Here is a 20,000-nt window from a genome sequence, read left to right as displayed (position 1 = left end):
TACAATTTATTACTTAAAAATTCCATAATGAAATCTGTTTAGAGTTGAAAACTAGCGTCGCATGATCAACTCAGTCAAAGGCAGCAATAAATCAAGGCCAGACATACGATCTTCCCGATTTCAGTCAAGAGATTTCTGTACAACACTTGATATTTATATATGTGTATTTGTATAAAAATATTGTATACACATATATATATATATATATATATATATATATATATATATATATATATATATATATATATATATATATATATACATATATATATATATATATATATATATATATATATATATATATATATATATATATATATATATATATATACACATATATGTGTGTATATATATACATACAGACACACACACACACACACACACACACACACACACATATATATATATATATATATATATATATATATATATATATATATATATATATATATATAAAATTGTTTTGGATATTTTTCACGATGAATATATGCAAAAAAATAATAGAAAAAAAATAAAAACACCTTGAAACATATCTGATATTTATTCCTAAAGAAGCAATATTCTTCAAACTGATTAAGGAATAAGTAATAGTAGAGATAAGGTCTGTAAATAATACATATCAGAGACATGTATCAAGGTGTTTTTAGCGTAACACTTACGTAAAAGAAATGGACGTGACAGGCCATATATTGATCGTTACGTGGCGTCAGTTTGAACTTCGCCTTGTCATAGTGAAGGAACGTAAATTGACTAGAGATGCGATGTCTTCAGAGTGATCATAAGCTCATCGCATTCATTAAAGCTGTCTCTGTGTCCGCTTCAAGACCTTACGGGGGAGATCAACTTAGCCCGGCTGACAGGCCAAAATTCTCCACACTTCGTTTGAACACGTAAGCGAAGTCTCAAGCTCGACTATTAAAACTTTTCTATATATATGTCAGGGACTAGATCAAGTAAAGTTGGTAGTAATTATTCCAAATGATTCTCAAAAAATATAACATTTAACATTAGGTAAACAAGTTTATTGGATCTTATATCCAATTGTATCTCGAGAAAATCAAGTGTTTGGTTTTTGGTGACAATAGTGGTTCGGAAAGCAGTTTTTGTCCATAGATTTTCAGATTTTTTTTTCTAACACTTAATCATCAAAAAAAAAAAAAAAATATTCTAATTATCCAAATAAGAAAAAGAGTATCTCTATACAAGTCAGGTGTTTAACTGAAGTATCGTAGTTAACATTTTGAGTGGTCATCTGCATACAGACTTCAGTGTTATTTACGATTTCAAGTTCCAGCAAATTCAGAAACCTTTTAAAGTGACGGTTATCTTCTTCTATATTACAGATCTAATGTGATTACTTGACCTAGACAAAATGAAGAGATCCGACCTTTTGAAAGGTTTGCAGTCGAAACTTGCTTTTGTCGACGGGGCGAGAAGAGACAGCCTGATTCCTCCGGAAAAAACGGAGGAAGTCTACGGCCTTCTGCACACTGAAGATGACGTTCAAGATACAAAATGCGGCATCGGATTCTTTAAACCCAAGTGGCTTCAGGTTAAGATCTTTATGTCTATTTATCTGTCTGGGATTCTCGGTAAACACAAACTCTCATATAGTCAAATATACAGCACACACACACACACATATATATATATATACTGTATATATATATATATATATATATATATATATATATATATATATATATATATATATATATATATATATATATATATATATATATACATATATATATATATATATATATATATATATATATATATATATATATATATATATATATATATATTTATATATATATATATAAATTTGCACACCCTATATATACACTTATATATTTATATATACCTTTATATGTACAAGGAAAAAAACATGGATATCAAATGATACTTGTGATACTACGAAAAGGAGACAAAGACAAAAATTAAATGTTGAAGGTTTCCGAGGATGAAATGAAAATTACAAGGTAGAGCATGATAAGGTTTCCAGTATTGATAGTGAGGTCAAAAGTAATGCCATCAATGACTGGAAAGAGTATTTAGTCAGGAGAGCAGATGAGGATGACAAAGCTATGAATTTAGGGAGTGGCTATGGTGTAAGAATTGCACGTAGCATTATTAATGAAATTTATACTGGGGCCAAAAAGAAGCATACATCTATCATAAAGAGAGATGGATCTACTATAACATTAGAAGATGAAGAAAGTCAACGTTAGATGGAGGACTTTAGTGAGGTCATGAAGGATATATGAACGGAATAATTTAATTGATATACCTAAAGCTGAGGAAGACCTTCATATGCCCATGAATGAATTTAGTATGTTTGAAGTCGAAGTCATCATTAAAAAACCTAAGAGGTGGAAAGCACCTGGAGACAATGGAATGACTGCTGAGAGGATTATGGCCGAAAATGAAGTGTTTTCCTGAATACTTACAAGATTATTTTGTAGGATGTGGCATGGAGAGGCAAAACGTGATGAATGGGAGCCAGGAGTGTTGGTGAAAATAGCAAAGAAAGGAGATCTGGTTGATTGCAATAATTACAGAGGCATCACACTTACATCAGTTGTCAAGAAAATATATATTATACTTATTCTAAAGATACTAGTGAGAAAGATTGATGAAAAGCTGAGAGATGAACAAGCAGGATTTAGAAAAGGTAGAAGTTGTACTAACCAAATTTTCGTTTTAAGACATGTAGTACAAGAATGTGTAGAATATAGAAATCCACTTTTGATGGCATTTATGGACTATGAAAATGCCTTTGATAGTGTGCACTCAAAAAGGAAATAAATCAATTTGCTTGAAGAATGCTTTAGCAGAAACATAATCCTAACTGGAATAATCGCACAAGGATCAATAACTATAGAAATTTTAAAAGTAATTGTCATATCTGAATATTTAATGCTATAAAATTGTCTATTGATTAACTGACGTATTTATTTCTTACAGTTCTTGGCGCGAAAAGAATTTTACATTTTGGTGTACTGCTTAGTTGGAATAACTCAAGGAATGTTTTTTACCTACACCGTCGCAGTTCTAACGACGATAGAAAAAAGATTTAAACTAACTAGCAAACAATCAGGTAAGTCATCGACAAAGAGATTTTCCAATATATATATATATATATATATATATATATATATATATATATATATATATATATATATATATATATATATATATATATATATATATATATATATATATATACATGTTAGTATAAGCTGTCCGTCAATATTGACTGCTAAATATTAAGACACATACACACAGATTTAACCCTTCCCACCATTATATGACTAGTACTTCTCCCCACTGCCCGAAGGACGGAGGGAGACCAATTAGTTATACGTCTGCTACTGAACGTAGGAGGACATACTGTATATATATATATGTATATATATATATATATATATATATATATATATATATATATATATATATATATATATATATATATACATGCATATATATGTATATATACATATATGTATATATACATATATATATATATATATATATATATATATATATATATATATATATATATATATATATATATATATATTTCCAGACTGTTTTTTTCCATATATACAGTATATATATATATATATATATATATATATATATATATATATATATATATATATATATATATACATATGTATGTATATGTATATATATATATATATATATATATATATATATATATATATATATATATATATACATATATATATATATATTTATGTATATATATATATATATATATATATATATATATATATATATATATATATATATATAAATGTATGTATACGTTAATGTGAATGTATGTGCGCGAAAAAATTTGAATTTCAGGTATCTGATACAGTAACATTATCAGGATAGTGATCTAACCATCGAATACTCGTACAAATTTACGAAGAATAACTAAACACAACAACGTTCTACGCAAGGGTTAACAAGCTTAAAGCAACATCAGGCCTCGTGAATATCAGATAGAATATTTGTACCACTGAAAACTGTATGATTGAGTTAAAGGGTTATTTCAAAGGGATTAGACCGAGATATGGGAACATTGGCAGGCGACTCATATGGCAACATTGGGCTGTGAAGTAGCAAGAAAGGCTTAAGACGAGGAAGAAAAGAAAAGAGAAGAATGGATGAAGCACACGAGAGGGATTCAGCTTTGTGATAAAATTGAATTCCTGTGTTGTCTTTGTTTACCCTCTGAAGGAGAAAGGAATTCTATCGAGTGCTGACTTTTGTTCGTAATAGAAATATCAACAAAGCGTTTTCAGTATTGTTTTCCATTGTAACAATAATTAAAGAAATTCTTTCTCCTCAAATATTTTTTACGATTATTCTGTTTTTCATTAACATAATTTAATCAGTAAATACTTTAGCTTCGATTTATTTTTTTTTTTATTAAACAAGTTTTTATTAAAATAAAATAAAAGATCTGTGATATTTACGTTCAAAAGAAACTAATTGTCTAACGAACGGTTTAAATATACAGATTATTTAGCTGTTAGTTATGAAAAAAAAAATTGAGTAGGAAATGAAGGACTTTCTTTTCGTATATTGGAGAAAACAATAAAAATACTTTGATAAAATCTTGTAAACAAACACAAACGGGAAAATAAAAACGTATCAAAATAATGATCATCTTTGACATCATTCTTTTTCTATGAATATGGACGATGTTGCAAGTTTATAAATCGTTTCCCAAAAGGTTTTAGCATACTTGAGAACTACTGAGCATGGTATAAACCTTAACAACTCGTATGGTTTTCCCTACCTTCTATAAATATTGCCCATGAAATAAGTCCATATTATTTCACCTCTCTTGAAGAAAATTTATCCTTGTATTAATCTCTCTCTCTCTCTCTCTCTCTCTCTCTCTCTCTCTCTCTCTCTCTCTCTCTCTCTCTCTCTTTATATATATTTACATATATATATATATATATATATATATATATATATATATACATATATATATATATATATATATATATATATATATATATATATATATATATATATATATATATATATATATATATTTATTTATTTACATATATATACAGTATATATAGTATATATATATATTTATTTATTTACATATATATATATATACAGTATATATAGTATATATATATATATATATATATATATATATATATATATATATATATATATATATATATATATACAGTATATATATATATATATATATATATATATATATATATATATTTATTTACATATATATACAGTATATATAGTATATATATATATATATATATATATATATATATATATATATATATATATATATATATATATATGTATATATATATATATATATATATATATATATATATATATATATATATATATATATATATATATATATATATTATTTATTGTCGTCACTTCTTTTTATCTCTTCATTAAATTCACCTCTAAATGTTTTTGTATAGGTATGGACTGTATAAAGAGCAAAGCTTTTTTCTACCTTTAAAAGGTATTTCTCATGAAATGGCATCATATCTTGAAAGATGATTACCAGTTGCTATTTTATCCCTGTTGGGACCTTTGGGCTTATAATTTAGCAATCTCTTTTTCAAACTATGGCTGTAGTTTAGGTAGTAATAATAATAATAATAATAGTAATTTGTTAGGTTTTAGAACACATAAGATTGACTAAACTCTGTATAAACCGTCAAAAATTTTTTTTCCCACTATCCAAAAATATTTTTAATAAAATAACCCCATTTCCTAAAAGAGCCCTGTTGGAGCCCTTGGGTTTGTAGCATCCTGTTCCAACAACTAGGGTTCTAGCCTAGCTAATAATAATAATAATAATAATAATAATAATAATAATAATAATAATAATAATAATAATAATAATAATAATAATAATTTCTTTATCTTTATTTCAGGGGTGTTCCTGGCTGGCAACGACATATCCCAAATTATTCTGGCCGTATTTCTCGGTTACTATGGCAACTACGGCCACCGTCCGAGATGGCTGGGCATAGGATTCATGATTGCGGCATTATCCGGGTTTGCAGCGGCTTTCCCGCATTTCTTTTACGGCCCCGGACAAGATGCCATCGACATAGCCGAGTTCTCGATGCAAAATAGTATGAATGGGGCAGCCCAGGGTGGAAGCCTCACAAACTTCACTGTAAAGGAGAGTAAGTGCTAAGTTCTACAAGAAAACAGTATATGTACACACACACAGATATATATATATATATATATATATATATATATATATATATATATATATATATATATATATATATATATATATATATATATATATATATATATATATATATATATATATATATATATATATATATATATATATATATATATATATATATATATATATATATATATATGTATCTGTGTGTGTACATATACTGATAAAGCTGAATTCAGGGAGTGGCTATGGAGTAAGAATTATTCCTAGAATAATCTGCTGGGGCAAAGAAGAAGAATAATATACCCATAAAAAAGAATAGGGTCTATTATAACAAAAAAAAAAAAAAAAGATAAAGAAAGGCAACGTTGGATGGAACACTTTAGTGAATAGGAGATATGAAGGGAATAATTTGATTGATATTCCTGAAGCAAAGGAAGACCTTGATATGTCCATGAATGAATTCAGTATGCTTGCAGTCGAAACCTTCATTGAAAACCTCAAGATATGAAAAGCCCCTGGATGCGATAGAATAACTGCAGAGGTGATACTGGACGAAAATGAAGTGACTCCCAGAATACTTACAAGATTATTTTGTAGAATGTGGGGTGAAGAGGCAAAATCAGATGAATGGAAGCTAGGAGTGTTGGTGAAAATGGCAGAGAAAGGTGATCTGCCTAATTGTAATAATTATAGAGGCATCACACTTACGTCAGTCGTCATGAAAATATAGTATGCTTATTCTAAAGAGACTAGAGAGAAAGATTGATGAAAAGCTGATAGATGAACAAGCAGAATTTGGTAAAGGTAAAAGTCTTACTGACCAAATTTTCTTTTTAAGACATATACAACAATATGTAGATTATAGAAATCCACTTTTGATGGCTTTCCTGGACTATAAAAAAGCCTTTGATAGTGTACACAGGCCAATTTTTGGGGAGAGGCCTGCGCTATTAGGATCTTCTTAAATATGTAAATTTGTTCTAGTCTACTCATGAACATAACAAGTGCAAAGTTAATGTTAGTGGAGTCCTATCAAATGAATTTCCAATGAACAGTGGAGTACTTCAAGGGAATGTGTTGTCACAAATGTTGTTTATCCTCCTCATGGATTTGTAATGCATAGAACTCTTGAGGATGGTGGAGAAGGATTGGACTAGATAAGTAATATTAAATTAGCTGACCTAGAGTATGCTGGTGACGCTGTCCTTATTAGCAGAATACCAGAGGATTTGCAATGTTTACTTACCAGAATGCATGAAATATCACATAAGGTGGGGCTCAAGATTAATAGATGGAAGACAAGACATGATGATAATGGAATATGCAATAGAAGATGAAATATCATTGGAAGGAGAAAGGATTAATAAGGAAGAATTATTTAGATACTTAGGAACTATGATATTTATTATACGGTCTTTAGTTTGGAGGTTAATGAAATTTTTGTAAAAAGCAAATCATACAATGGCTAGGTTTAAGTAAAATTTGGAAATCAAATAGCTTGAGATTACATATAAAAATCCGATGATATATCAGTTTAGTGAGATCGGTGTTACTGTATTGACATGAGTCGTTGTATGACAATGAAACAATATCCAACAGATTTTGTAGATTTCAGAACAAAGTCCTCAGAAGAATATATGGAGTTAAATGGCAGGACAGGATTAGAAATGAAACCATTAAAGAGATCACTCGAGTGCTACATGTGGATGAGATCATGATGAGCGGAGATGTGGATGGTTTTTGCATGCTCTTTGCCCTCCCTCAGAGATATTAGTTCACCAAACTTTCAACTGGGCTACACAAGGCACTAGAAGAGTTGGAAGACCCAAGGCTACATGGCTGAGGACTATGAAGCGTGAAGAAGATGATGAATGGAAGAGTAATAATTTAAAAGCTCAAAATAGAGACGACTGACGAAATATAACCAAGATCATTTGCGACAATAGGCGTAGTATGCAACGATATATATGTATAAATATATATATATATATATATATATATATATATATATATATATATATATATATATATATATATATATATATATGTATATATATAATAAAACAAGCAATATATCTTAATACCTTAAAGTCTGGGTTCTCTTATCAACCTCAGGATCAGAGCCCCAAGGAGGAACTACTCAAAAGCAATAGCTTCTGACCTGCTGGGAATCACATCCTGGTTCAGAAAGTTAGCACGAACAGTGACAGAGCACTTCATGGCTAAGTGCTATGTCACTGGTCATACCAGCTTCCTGGACCAGGGTTCGATTCCTGGCCAGTCAGATGCTATTGCCCTTGAGTGGTTTCGCCCTGAGGCTCTGATCCCGAGGTCGATAAGAGAATCCAGACATTAAGGTATTAAAACATATGGGTTATTTGAATATGAAAAACGCGTCTAAATGTGCAAAATTTATCACACACACACACACACACACACACACACACACACACACATATATATATATATATATATATATATATATATATATATATATATATATATATATATATATATATATATATATATATAGATATATAGAAAGATAGATAGATAGATAGATTGATATGACCCACCAACCAATCAGGTTGAATCCTTGACTTCACACTCCCAGATCAAAGGCGAGCAAAAATGTCATTTGTAAAATCTTACTTTCCATACTGATCAATTCTAAGAATTAATTAAAGTCGGACCTGATGCATTACATGCTATTTTGCTTCGTAAATCATTGACCTAATGAAAAATAAACAAAAGCGATAGAGGCCTTTTTAATTTTGCCGTATTTTCTTGCTTGCAATTCTACATCATAGATACGTACATTAGATAAAAATATCTGGCACATATGGTTTTGAATTTCTGCATCATAATAATGTTTAAATGTTTCAATTGAAAACTGTGATGTATACGATAATAATCTTCCTAATTTTAGTGAAATCCCTCTAATACTTTTCCTTTTTCTTCTCTTTGCATATTCTTTTCTAACAAAGGTGTTTTTCTTTTTAAGAATGGTTCCTCTTCTGAACAAAAACTTTGATAATATTTTGTTTTCAATAATTTAGTTTCTTCTGTCAATTGTATTCTGTTGTCTGTTTCACTTCATAACCAGATTTGTAGATCTTTCTGCTCTCAATCTTTCAACAGACAAGACACCGTAAAGGGTAATGCTATCAGTCCACTTCATGTGGTGTACTGTAACCATTACTTAAGCTGTACTTGTTCTTTGCCTCCATTCCCGTTTCATTTATTCTGTCTTTCTTTCCATCCTCTTCTAACATTCACTTCATAATGCAACTTCAAAGTTTTCCAGAGCTACACTTTATCTATGAATGGCCCCACAGGCACCAATGCCAAGTTATAGAGCCCAAATTTATAAATCCAATGGAGTGATAAGACCTTATTCCCCAGCGCCTGGCTAATGAACCTAAATTTATAAGACCTGTTTTTTATGTATGACCTCTCAACATTTGTCTTGTCCTGGAGGTATCATCGAGCCATCTCTACGTTTTCTTCGACAGAGGAGCAAGAAGTCTGCTACTACCAACCCGACACTTGCGGCAAAGACGAAGCAGGGAGAGAGTCCTACATTGGCCCCATTGTTATTTTCTTCCTCTCTCAGTTTTGCGTAGGAATTACAGTGTCCATGTTCTACAGTCTCGGTGTGACCTATCTAGATGACAACGTTAACAAAAAGGTTTACCCAATATATTATGGTAAGAATTCCTAAATGTTATAGATTAATGGTGAGATTTTGATTAACAAAGATTTATAGCAAGCTTATTTATTCGGAGAGTTAATGATATACTTACTCGATTTTCTAGAGATTAGCTTTCAAACTATTTTCATAATTCTTTGTGCACTATGCAACTATAAAAAACAAAACACATAAAAGTATAATGCTAATGATTGGAAATTATTGTCTTCTAAACAGGTTTTTTTTCAGTATTCCTTCAAAAACTTTCATTACTTTATTACAGCCATTTCTTACATGCTGAGAGTTCTTGGTCCAGTAACGGGATTCTTCGTTGGTGGCAAATGTCTATCGGTGTGGATCGACCCATCGAAACAGCCAAACTTAACGAGGAGAGACCCAAGGTGGTACGGTGCTTGGTGGATAGGTAAGAATAAAGTTCAGAATGCAAACTGAGACAATCTCTCTCTCTCTCTCTCTCTCTCTCTCTCTCTCTCTCTCTCTCTCTCTCTCTCTCTATGCCGGTGAGTGAATACACTTGTGCAACCCTAAAAATATCCTGATTTAACGTGGATAACAAAAGGCTATCGAATGCCATATAGCTACAAGTTTTCGTGAATAGTCGGTGATTAGTTTGTGGTCAGAAAAGTGGGATGAAACGTCGGCATAGGATAGTTATCTTGTGAATTACTAAAAATCTGATCAAGATGGCGCTCTATAATACAGGCAAAGCTTGGAGGGACATTGCTGCAGTCAGCAAAAGTAAATTCCATGAGTTGGCGAAATGAGAACTTGACCGTCTGATAACAGAGGTCACTAGTAACTCCAACCAGTGTGACGGAAAAATATTCACAGACATATTAAAACAATATGATCCAATAAACTGGAGCAAATCTGCGGAAAACATCAGCAAAATAATAGAAGAAATCCCAAAGAAGATCCAAGTGATAAAGAGGCTTATAAAGAAAGTTTACATAAATCAACACATTCCATCAAAGAACAATAACAAGTCCAATATGGTGAATATGCTGATTGATGCATTGGGAAAAAGAATGCCAAAATGGTGTAATACATGTAAGATATGGTATTCCATTAATAATCCTCAACAACTGATTAGAAAATGTGATGTCTGCCATGTTCCAACTCACCCTACATGTGCTAAAATACAGCAAAAAATAAAAAATAAAGACACAAAGGTATTCTGCTCAACATCCTTAGTCTTGATAGAAAATATAATTAAGTCGAGACTAAATCTGCAAATAGTTGAAGATAAAGATGAGGAAGAAGAAGCAGAAGAAGAAGAAGAAGAAGAAGAAGAGAAAAATGAACAGGATATGTGTAAGGATGCAGAGGAAATCACTGATATAACTTATGATGCCATCCAACAACATACTTACGAAGAAATAAATTATCAGATGGAAACAAATAATAGACCCAAGATACTCTACCCGGACTACATACTTTTAGGGAAGAGCAAGAACAAGAAAAATGAAAAAGAAAAGAAAGATATAGTCTGCAATTTGCTGAAAAGAGGGAATTGCAGATTTGGCGAAAGATGCTACTACAAGCATCCAAAGATAGGCCCTAATTATGAAATACATGGTAAATGTGCGTATTTAGACAGATATGGAGACGAATGCAGAGATCTCCATTCAAAAATATGCAAAACCTAAAAGAAGGAAAAGGATGCAGTTTTAACAAAAAATGTCGATATATGCATCCTGCAACCATGAATGAAAGTAAGAAAACTCAGCAAACTGAAAAGAAAAATGAAAGCAAATATGAAACAAAAAAAGAAACAAAAAAGCAGGCCGCGTATATACCGCACTATGCACCAAAGGCCCCAAGATATGAGGCTTTCAACCCAAATATGCACAATTAGAGCCCAACTACAAAGAATGCATCTATAATGCCAGGGGTTGGTGCAGATATAGGGATAATTGCAGGTATACACACAAAAGTAAATATGAAGGCGAAAGAGCTAATATAATAGAAAAGTTGGATTTTTTAATGGCAGAATTCCGAGAAATGAAGAAAAGAACATCATATCAGAACAGGAAGGAAGCATGGGAGAATCTATATTATTACCAATATTAAATAATGGGGATGAAACACCAACAATAATAGTGATGAATGCACAGGGCTTAGTCACGAGTAACTCTAAAAGGAAAATAGAGTTCTTAGAAGAACTAACCCAAATTGAAAAAATAGATATATCAAATATAAGTAAACCATTGTATTCCCAAGAGACTGGCAGTGATGACCAGATAAAGGGTTTCCAAACTTATAGATCAGGCAGAACAAATAGGAATCAAGGGGGAACCGCAATATATGGAAGAGACATAAATCAAGGAAAAGTCTGTAAAAAATACAGTAACATAGAATGTGAATTGATTGTGGTAGAATTTGAATTTGAAAAACTAGTGAATATTGTAGTTTACAGACCCCCAAATACTAAGGAGTTTGACATAATAATAGAAAAAATAGATGATATATGTAGAAACCATAAAGACTGGAATATACTCCTATCTAGAGATTTTAACTTTCCTTTCGTGGATTGGAAAGAACGGATAGTAGAAAGTGGTTGTATGTATACATATAAAAAAGAGAGTAATAGTAGCGCAGAAGATAAGAGGCAATTTGAAAAGCTTCAAGATATGCTATTAGAGCATAACATGCAACAAATAAACCATATTCCAACAAGTAAGGAAAATGTCCTAGATCTAGTATTTGTAAATGAGGTGAATTATGTTAAAATAATAGTGTATAACACGGGAATTTCAGACCACAATGTCATAGAATTAATAGTCCATTCCAAAGCAGGTGATAGCAGAATTAATCAATGCACAAAACGATGGGAAGGATATGGAAAATATAATTTTTATAGTAAGAATATAAAATGGTCAGAAATAAATGAAAAACTGAACAAAGAATGGAAAAATATATTTGTAAGTGATAATATACAGGTAAATACGGACATACTGTTCAAAATACTGGAGAAAATTATGGAAAAATACATACCGAAAAAAAAAAAAAAAAACAATAATCAAAAGACATGCATACCAAGAGACAGAAGGATCTTATTTCAGAAAATTAGAAAGTAGAAGAAAAATCTTGCAAAAGAATTAAATGTGTTGAAAATGATGGAAATAAAATGTAAGATCGAAAATGCAGAACAACAGATTATACAGTCGAAAGAAAATGAAATAAGGGACTTAGAAGAAAGGACACTCCAAAATATAAAAAAAAGCCCCAAAGTACTTTACTCCTATGCAAAAAAGATAAATAGAGGGAGATTAGAAATAGGCCCTCTAAGAATTGAAGGACGGTTAACGAATGAAAAAAAAGGAAATATGCAACATATTAGCAGAAAAATATAAGAGACTTCACGCCAAGAATTGCGAATGAGAATAATGAAACAGAAATGAGAGAAGAAAATGTTGAATATCTAACGGATATAGATATTAATGAAGCAGATATTGTCAAGGCTATAAACGAAGTTAAAAATGGATCGGCAGCCGGCCCAGATGGAGTTCCAGCAATTTTGTTAAAAAAAACTGCAAACACTATCCTAAAGCCACTTGCAATACTGCTAAGACAAAGTGTAGATATGAGTGAGATATATGTTAAACATAAATTAGCTTATATAATCCCTATCTTCAAAAGTGGATCAAGACTAGAAGCAAGCAATTATAGACCTGTTAGTCTAACATCACATATTATGAAAGTGTATGAGAGGGTAATAAAAAAGAAAATAATGATCATTTGGTTAAAAATAATTTGTTTAATATAGGTCAACACGGTTTTGTGCCCGGAAAAAGTACACAAACCCAACTGATAGTACACTATGGAAACATATACAAAAATATGAAAAATTAAAAAGGCACAGATATGATGTATCTAGATTTTGCAAAAGCCTTTGACAAGGTAGACCATAATATATTAGAGAAAAAATGAGAAAGCATAATATTGTGGTAAAGATAGGAAAATGGGTAAAAGAATTCCTGCAAAACAGAAAACAGATAGTGGTTGCAAATGACAAGAATTCAGATGAAGTTCAGGTAATATCTGGCGTGCCACAAGGTACAGTATTAGCTGTACTGCTGTTTGTTATTATGATCTCAGACATAGACTGTGATGTTGAAAACTCTGTAGTGAAAAGTTTCGCCGATGACACAAGACGAGAATAAGTAGAGAAATTACTTGTGATGAAGATAGGTACTCACTACAAAGATATCTAAACAAAATATACGGATGGGCGGAGATAAATAGGATGGTATTTAACTCCGATAAATTTGAATCAATAAATTATGGAAACAGAGAAGGAATGGTATATGCATACAAGGGACCTAATAACGAGACAATCACAAACAAGGAAGCAATTAAAGACCTTGGTGTAATGTTAGATAGGAATATGTTATGCAACGACCAAATAGCAACACTGTTGACTAAATGTAAAGCAAAAATAGGAATGTTATTCAGACACTTTAAAACCAGAAAAGCTGAACACATGACTATACTTTACAAAACATATATACGTAGTACACTCGAGTACTGCAATGTGATATGGTACCCACACTACCAAAAGGATATTGCACAAATAGAGAGTGTACAAAGGTCCTATACTGCTAGAATAAAAGTTAAGGACCTTGACTACTGGGAAAGACTGCAAATTTTAAAACTATACAGTCTAGAAAGGAGAAGAGAACGCTACATGATAATACTAGCATAGAAGCAAATAGAAGGAATTACTGAAAACCTCATGGAGCTAAAAATATCAAAAAGAGCAAGCCGAGGTAGATTAATAGTGCCAAAAAAAAAAAAAAAAAAAAAAATACCAGGAAAACTAAGGAAGGTGCACAGGACATTAATCCACTACGCACCAGCATCGATAATGAGGCGACTATTTAATGCGCTGCCAGCTCATCTAAGAAACATATCAGGAGTGAGCGTAGATGTGTTTAAGAATAAGCTCGATAAATACCTAAGATGCATCCCAGACAATCCAAGACTGGAAGATGCAAAATACACCGAAAGATGCATTAGCAACTCTCTGGTGGATATACGAGGTGCCTCACACTGAGGGACCTGGGGGAACCCAAACATAAAATAAGGCAATAAGGTAAGGTAAGTCTCTCTCTCTCTCTCTCTCTCTCTCTCTCTCTCTCTGTATATATATATATATATATATATATATATATATATATATATATATATATATATATATATATATGTATATATATATATATATATAGCATATAGATATACACATATACCGTATATTATTGCAACTACCGAATTACGTAAATTTCCGAGCTCCAAAACTCACCTGCTTTGTATTACATAATCTGATACACAAGACAAAGACTCCGAGCTCTGAGAAAAATACGCAACTCCCAGACGATAATATATACGAATACTGAACATCTAAAAGCCTAGTTACGTTACAATCAAACCAAACCTGGGTAATTACTTTACTTTTAAGGGAACTATTCCAAAACAAATCTCTTACTTCGGTTTTTATTCAGGGGATACGAGCAAAGCAATGAAAATAAGCATTGGTGATCAAAATAATACACACTTTATAAATATATGTTTTCTATAAAAATAACAATTAAAAAAATATCACCAAAAATAAATCACTTGAAATTTAAATCTGAACTAGACCTTAGACTAAGACAAACTGACACTTCAAAATTTATACAATCACTTTTTTTCACTAGAAGTTAATCTATGAAAATATTTAATTTTGACAATTAATGAAAAATTTTGACACTTTAGCACTACAGGAAACAAATCAAATTTACACTCACATATACGTAACTGTTACTCTTATGTCCTTTGGGCTCACACAAGGTTACCGCACGGTTAAGCAAAAATAAATACACTTTACCTTTTAACCAAATCTCTTTTAACCAATTAATTTTTACAATATCACTGTACTCACATATACAGGGCACTTCTTACAACTTAAACTACAATGTTTGAACAAATACTATTCACATTCGAGAGAAAACACCATGTATGTTTGAGAGGAAACACTATACACGGAGAAGAAATACATAGTGTCTGGATAGATGCTGGAGAGAGGACTGGTGGACGTTAGCTCTTTCAGAGGGTCAGACTGGATCTTTGGTTCCTATGCATTGCTAGGCCATATATATATGTATATATATATATATATATATATATATATATATATATATATATATATATATATATAAATAAATAAATATAATATAAATATATATATATATAATATATATATATATATATATATATATATATATATATATATATATATATATATATATATATATATATCATCTTAATTGGCTTTAGAAACTTCTAGTTCATTCCAGCAATGCATTTGTTGTGTGTGCACATGGTTGTGGCGGGTTCTCATGACGTGGGGTTGCCACCTTGGCAGTTGTAAACGTGGTCATTGGAATTATGGTTCTATCGTGCATGACGATGGCAACCCTCTCAGCTAACTCTGCCCACCTCCTAGCACAACATTACAAAAAAAGAACAAGTTTTAGTCTAGAACCTTCATGCATTTTCCATCCATGTGGAAACAGCATACCTCATGTGTGTCATACATACTTTTTAACAATATTACATAAGACTTCGTAACAAAACAAGAAATGAAAACTTAATTGTTTAAAATAATGTAAATTGACATCTATGGAACTGAAGGAAAATACAACTAAATGAATGATGACCCTCTTATGTAATTTACATACATTACTTAATCCTACATGAGTGGAACTCACCTTATGAGCTAGCTATACATCTTTTAAATACACAAATTGAATATGTGAATAAAATAATCTACTTTCCTATAGTCCAGCTCCATAAGAATGCACACACACACACACACACACACACACATATATATATATATATATATATATATATATATATATATATATATATATATATATATATATATAGGTATATATATATATATATATATATATATATATATATATATATATATATATATTAGAAGTAAAGTTTAAATCTCCAGTACTTTGTAGAGAGTCTAGGTACTCTTTAGAATACCTGGCTGTTTTAGGCAGAGTATGAAATTATTTTTATTTGTTCTCACATTACACACTCTACCAAGGCAACTTCTACAACACTTAGTAATTCTATAGAATGCATCAGTGTACTTGGGTAAATTATATAATTTATATAGGTTTAATACATTATTGAGTATACACCGGTAACTGAAGGATGCTCAATCTAAAAGAAATATGTAATTATGAGTACACATTCTGTTTAGTGTTATATCTGAAATAACACAAATATTCCCCTTTTATTTCCAACAAAAATCTAATGTCTTCACTTTCTTCCTCTCTCGGGATATTTTCATTAGTTTTTTTCTGTCGATATGACAAGATTTTGCAAATTTTCTTAATTTATTATATTTTCTAACAATTCTTAGCTTGGTGTAGCACTGATGTTCATAGTCCATTCTTTACTCTGTAGCCAAACAGAGCTTCGTAAGGTGACATCTTGATGCCAGAATGATGGACTTTCATTCCAATTATTGTTATTTTGATCCTGCATCCAGGTAGTGAGCATATTTTCTGTGCTGATTGGCTCGGTCAGCCCCTCTAACTTTGAAACTAGGTCAGGGTTTCCCATGAACAATATAAAGTTGATGCCAATAATTTTTTATTCTTCAGACGATCTGGTTTTTCTGACTGCAAGATGGATGGTGCGCCAATAAGAGTAAATATATCAATTAAGTTGTAAGATACCTCCTCAGCTTGCTTAGCCTCAAGAGCTAAGAACTACAAACTTTGGTAGATGATATTGGTAGACTAAGATTATTCTTTTGTTTCCATCTGGATGACTTTGAAAGTCAATTTGATCAGCTTGACATAGAGTATTAAATACCTGGGAAATTGTTGGCTTCATAAAACTCAATTTTCAATACCTTTTGCTTATGTTGTCATGGCAAACATAGCTGAAGAAATAATTATATATCTGAACGAGTGATATTCTTAGACTTGGACGATGGTTCCTTGACTATACGGTCCCGACCTCTATGAACTACTGATACTTGTACTTTATACTGCATAATAAATAGTTTATATCAGTTACATATATCATAATGGTAGTAGCCTACTAACCTCCTTTAATGGCTGAATAACCTTCTGTTTCTGCTGCACTTTCATTATGCCATACTTGTTAAGCAAACTAATAATTGCGAAAAACTTTTTTTGCGGAAGTTTATCATTACTAACTTCTTTCATTACCTGTTGATAATGTTTGCTAAAGTGTGCAACTGTATTTTCTGCTGTAGCACCTCGTTAATCTTCCTGTTACTGCAGCTTCAACACTGTTATCACAAGTCTTCATTCCGAGGGGCCAATAACAGTGAAGAATATGTCCTATTACATTGTAAGGGTCCAATCTTAGAAATAAGGGTCTATTACTCATTAAGCATTTAATGAAATAAACAATCTTTGACCTTGTAAGTAGACTAATAGAACAAGTCAATTTTCTCTCTATTTTCTTTGCTTTGATTCCCACTTTGCCAAAAGTGCAATTGGTGTTTGATAGAATACCTAGGAATTGTGTTGAATGCTTACCGTTTTATACCTCCTTGCAGATATTTGGCATTTTATATATTTCCTAGATATTCTATAGAAGTATAAATTGTAAACTTTGCCACTAACACACATACACAGACACACACACACACACACACACACACACATATATATATATATATATATATATATATATATATATATATATATATATATATATATATATATATGTGTGTGTGTGTGTGTGTGTGTTATATATATATATATATATATATATATATATATATATATATATATATATATATATATATATATATATATATATATATATATATATATATATATATATATATATATATATATACATCATGGGTGTAGGAGTAGGGGAGCAGGGGGCTGTAGCCCCCAATTTTGCCGAAAATTTACTTCAGAAAATAATTTAAGATATTAAATTGCATATATTTAGTAACTAATTCTACATAAGAATTATTATTCAAAAGCAATTTCTTGAATAGAAGTTTTTTATTAACAGGCATTTCCATGTCATAGTAAGGAATTATTCTATATATGTATATATATATATATATATATATATATATATATATATATATATATATATATATACATATTTATATACTGTATATATAGAATATATATGTATGTATATATATATATATATATATATATATATATATATATATATATATATATATATATATATATATATATATATATATATATATATATATATATATATATATATATATATATATATATATATATATATACACACACACACACACACATATATATATATATATATATATATATATATATATATATATATATATATATATATATATATATGCCAGAAAATTTTCTTAACTCGTGAATCCATTGTCTTCTTTTCCTTCTCCTGCTTTGTTTGTAATCTGTATGGACCCATCCTGTTAATCATATTGTCCATGTATCAGCTGTCCTCTTTATACGTCCATTTTTTTCTTACATGTTGTGAAAATATCCTCTACTTTAGTTTGCTCTAGTATTCTTGTTGTTCTGTTTGTGTCACTTAGTGTTAATCCAAACATTTTTCTTTCTATAGCTTATGTTTTAATGCTTCAGTAAGGCTCTTAGTTGGTACTTGTAGGACCATCTGATTAATTATTTATTATTTTAAAGAAAGTGACATTTTACTTTTCATAATGTGTTTTTTGTTAATCAAAATCTCTCCATCCCCTGCTTGTTATTCTTTTAATTTCGATCTCATGTCCTGGGGAAACACTTACTGTTTGTCCTAAGTACATAATCTATATTCATTAACAATCTCTAAAGGTTTATTCTTAACCCCTATTTGCCATTTCTATTCATTTTCATTGAACATTACTTTTGTTCTGCTCATAATCATTTTCGGTCCTATATTTCTGCTTTCTGTTTCCAAATCTTCTATCATCATTTGCAATTCCTTACATGATTCACTAAACAGAACTAAGTCATCTGC

At 30.4% G+C, this 20,000-nt stretch overlaps 1 protein-coding gene across 2 annotated transcripts in view; it reads left to right on the top strand.

The window, feature by feature from the left end:
* Positions 1-20,000, top strand: part of LOC137649708 (solute carrier organic anion transporter family member 74D-like) — a 69,029-nt gene that overhangs the window by 26,658 nt on the left and 22,371 nt on the right. The window contains exons 1-6 of one of the 2 annotated variants that reach the window (XM_068382668.1): positions 736-890; positions 1,344-1,552; positions 2,971-3,103; positions 5,970-6,227; positions 9,760-9,954; positions 10,219-10,359. In XM_068382668.1, coding sequence (XP_068238769.1) covers positions 1,373-1,552; positions 2,971-3,103; positions 5,970-6,227; positions 9,760-9,954; positions 10,219-10,359 — 907 coding nt within the window. In that variant the 5' untranslated portion in view covers positions 736-890; positions 1,344-1,372. Of the gene's footprint in view, positions 1-735; positions 891-1,343; positions 1,553-2,970; positions 3,104-5,969; positions 6,228-9,759; positions 9,955-10,218; positions 10,360-20,000 lie in introns of those variants that run through there. The other variant, XM_068382667.1, reaches the window with a different exon arrangement.

The sequence above is a fragment of the Palaemon carinicauda genome, chromosome 11 (genome assembly GCF_036898095.1).
Source record: "Palaemon carinicauda isolate YSFRI2023 chromosome 11, ASM3689809v2, whole genome shotgun sequence".
Lineage (NCBI taxonomy): Eukaryota > Metazoa > Arthropoda > Malacostraca > Decapoda > Palaemonidae > Palaemon > Palaemon carinicauda.
Note: the sequence above shows the minus strand (reverse complement) of the source record. Positions and strands in the feature narration are given on the sequence as shown.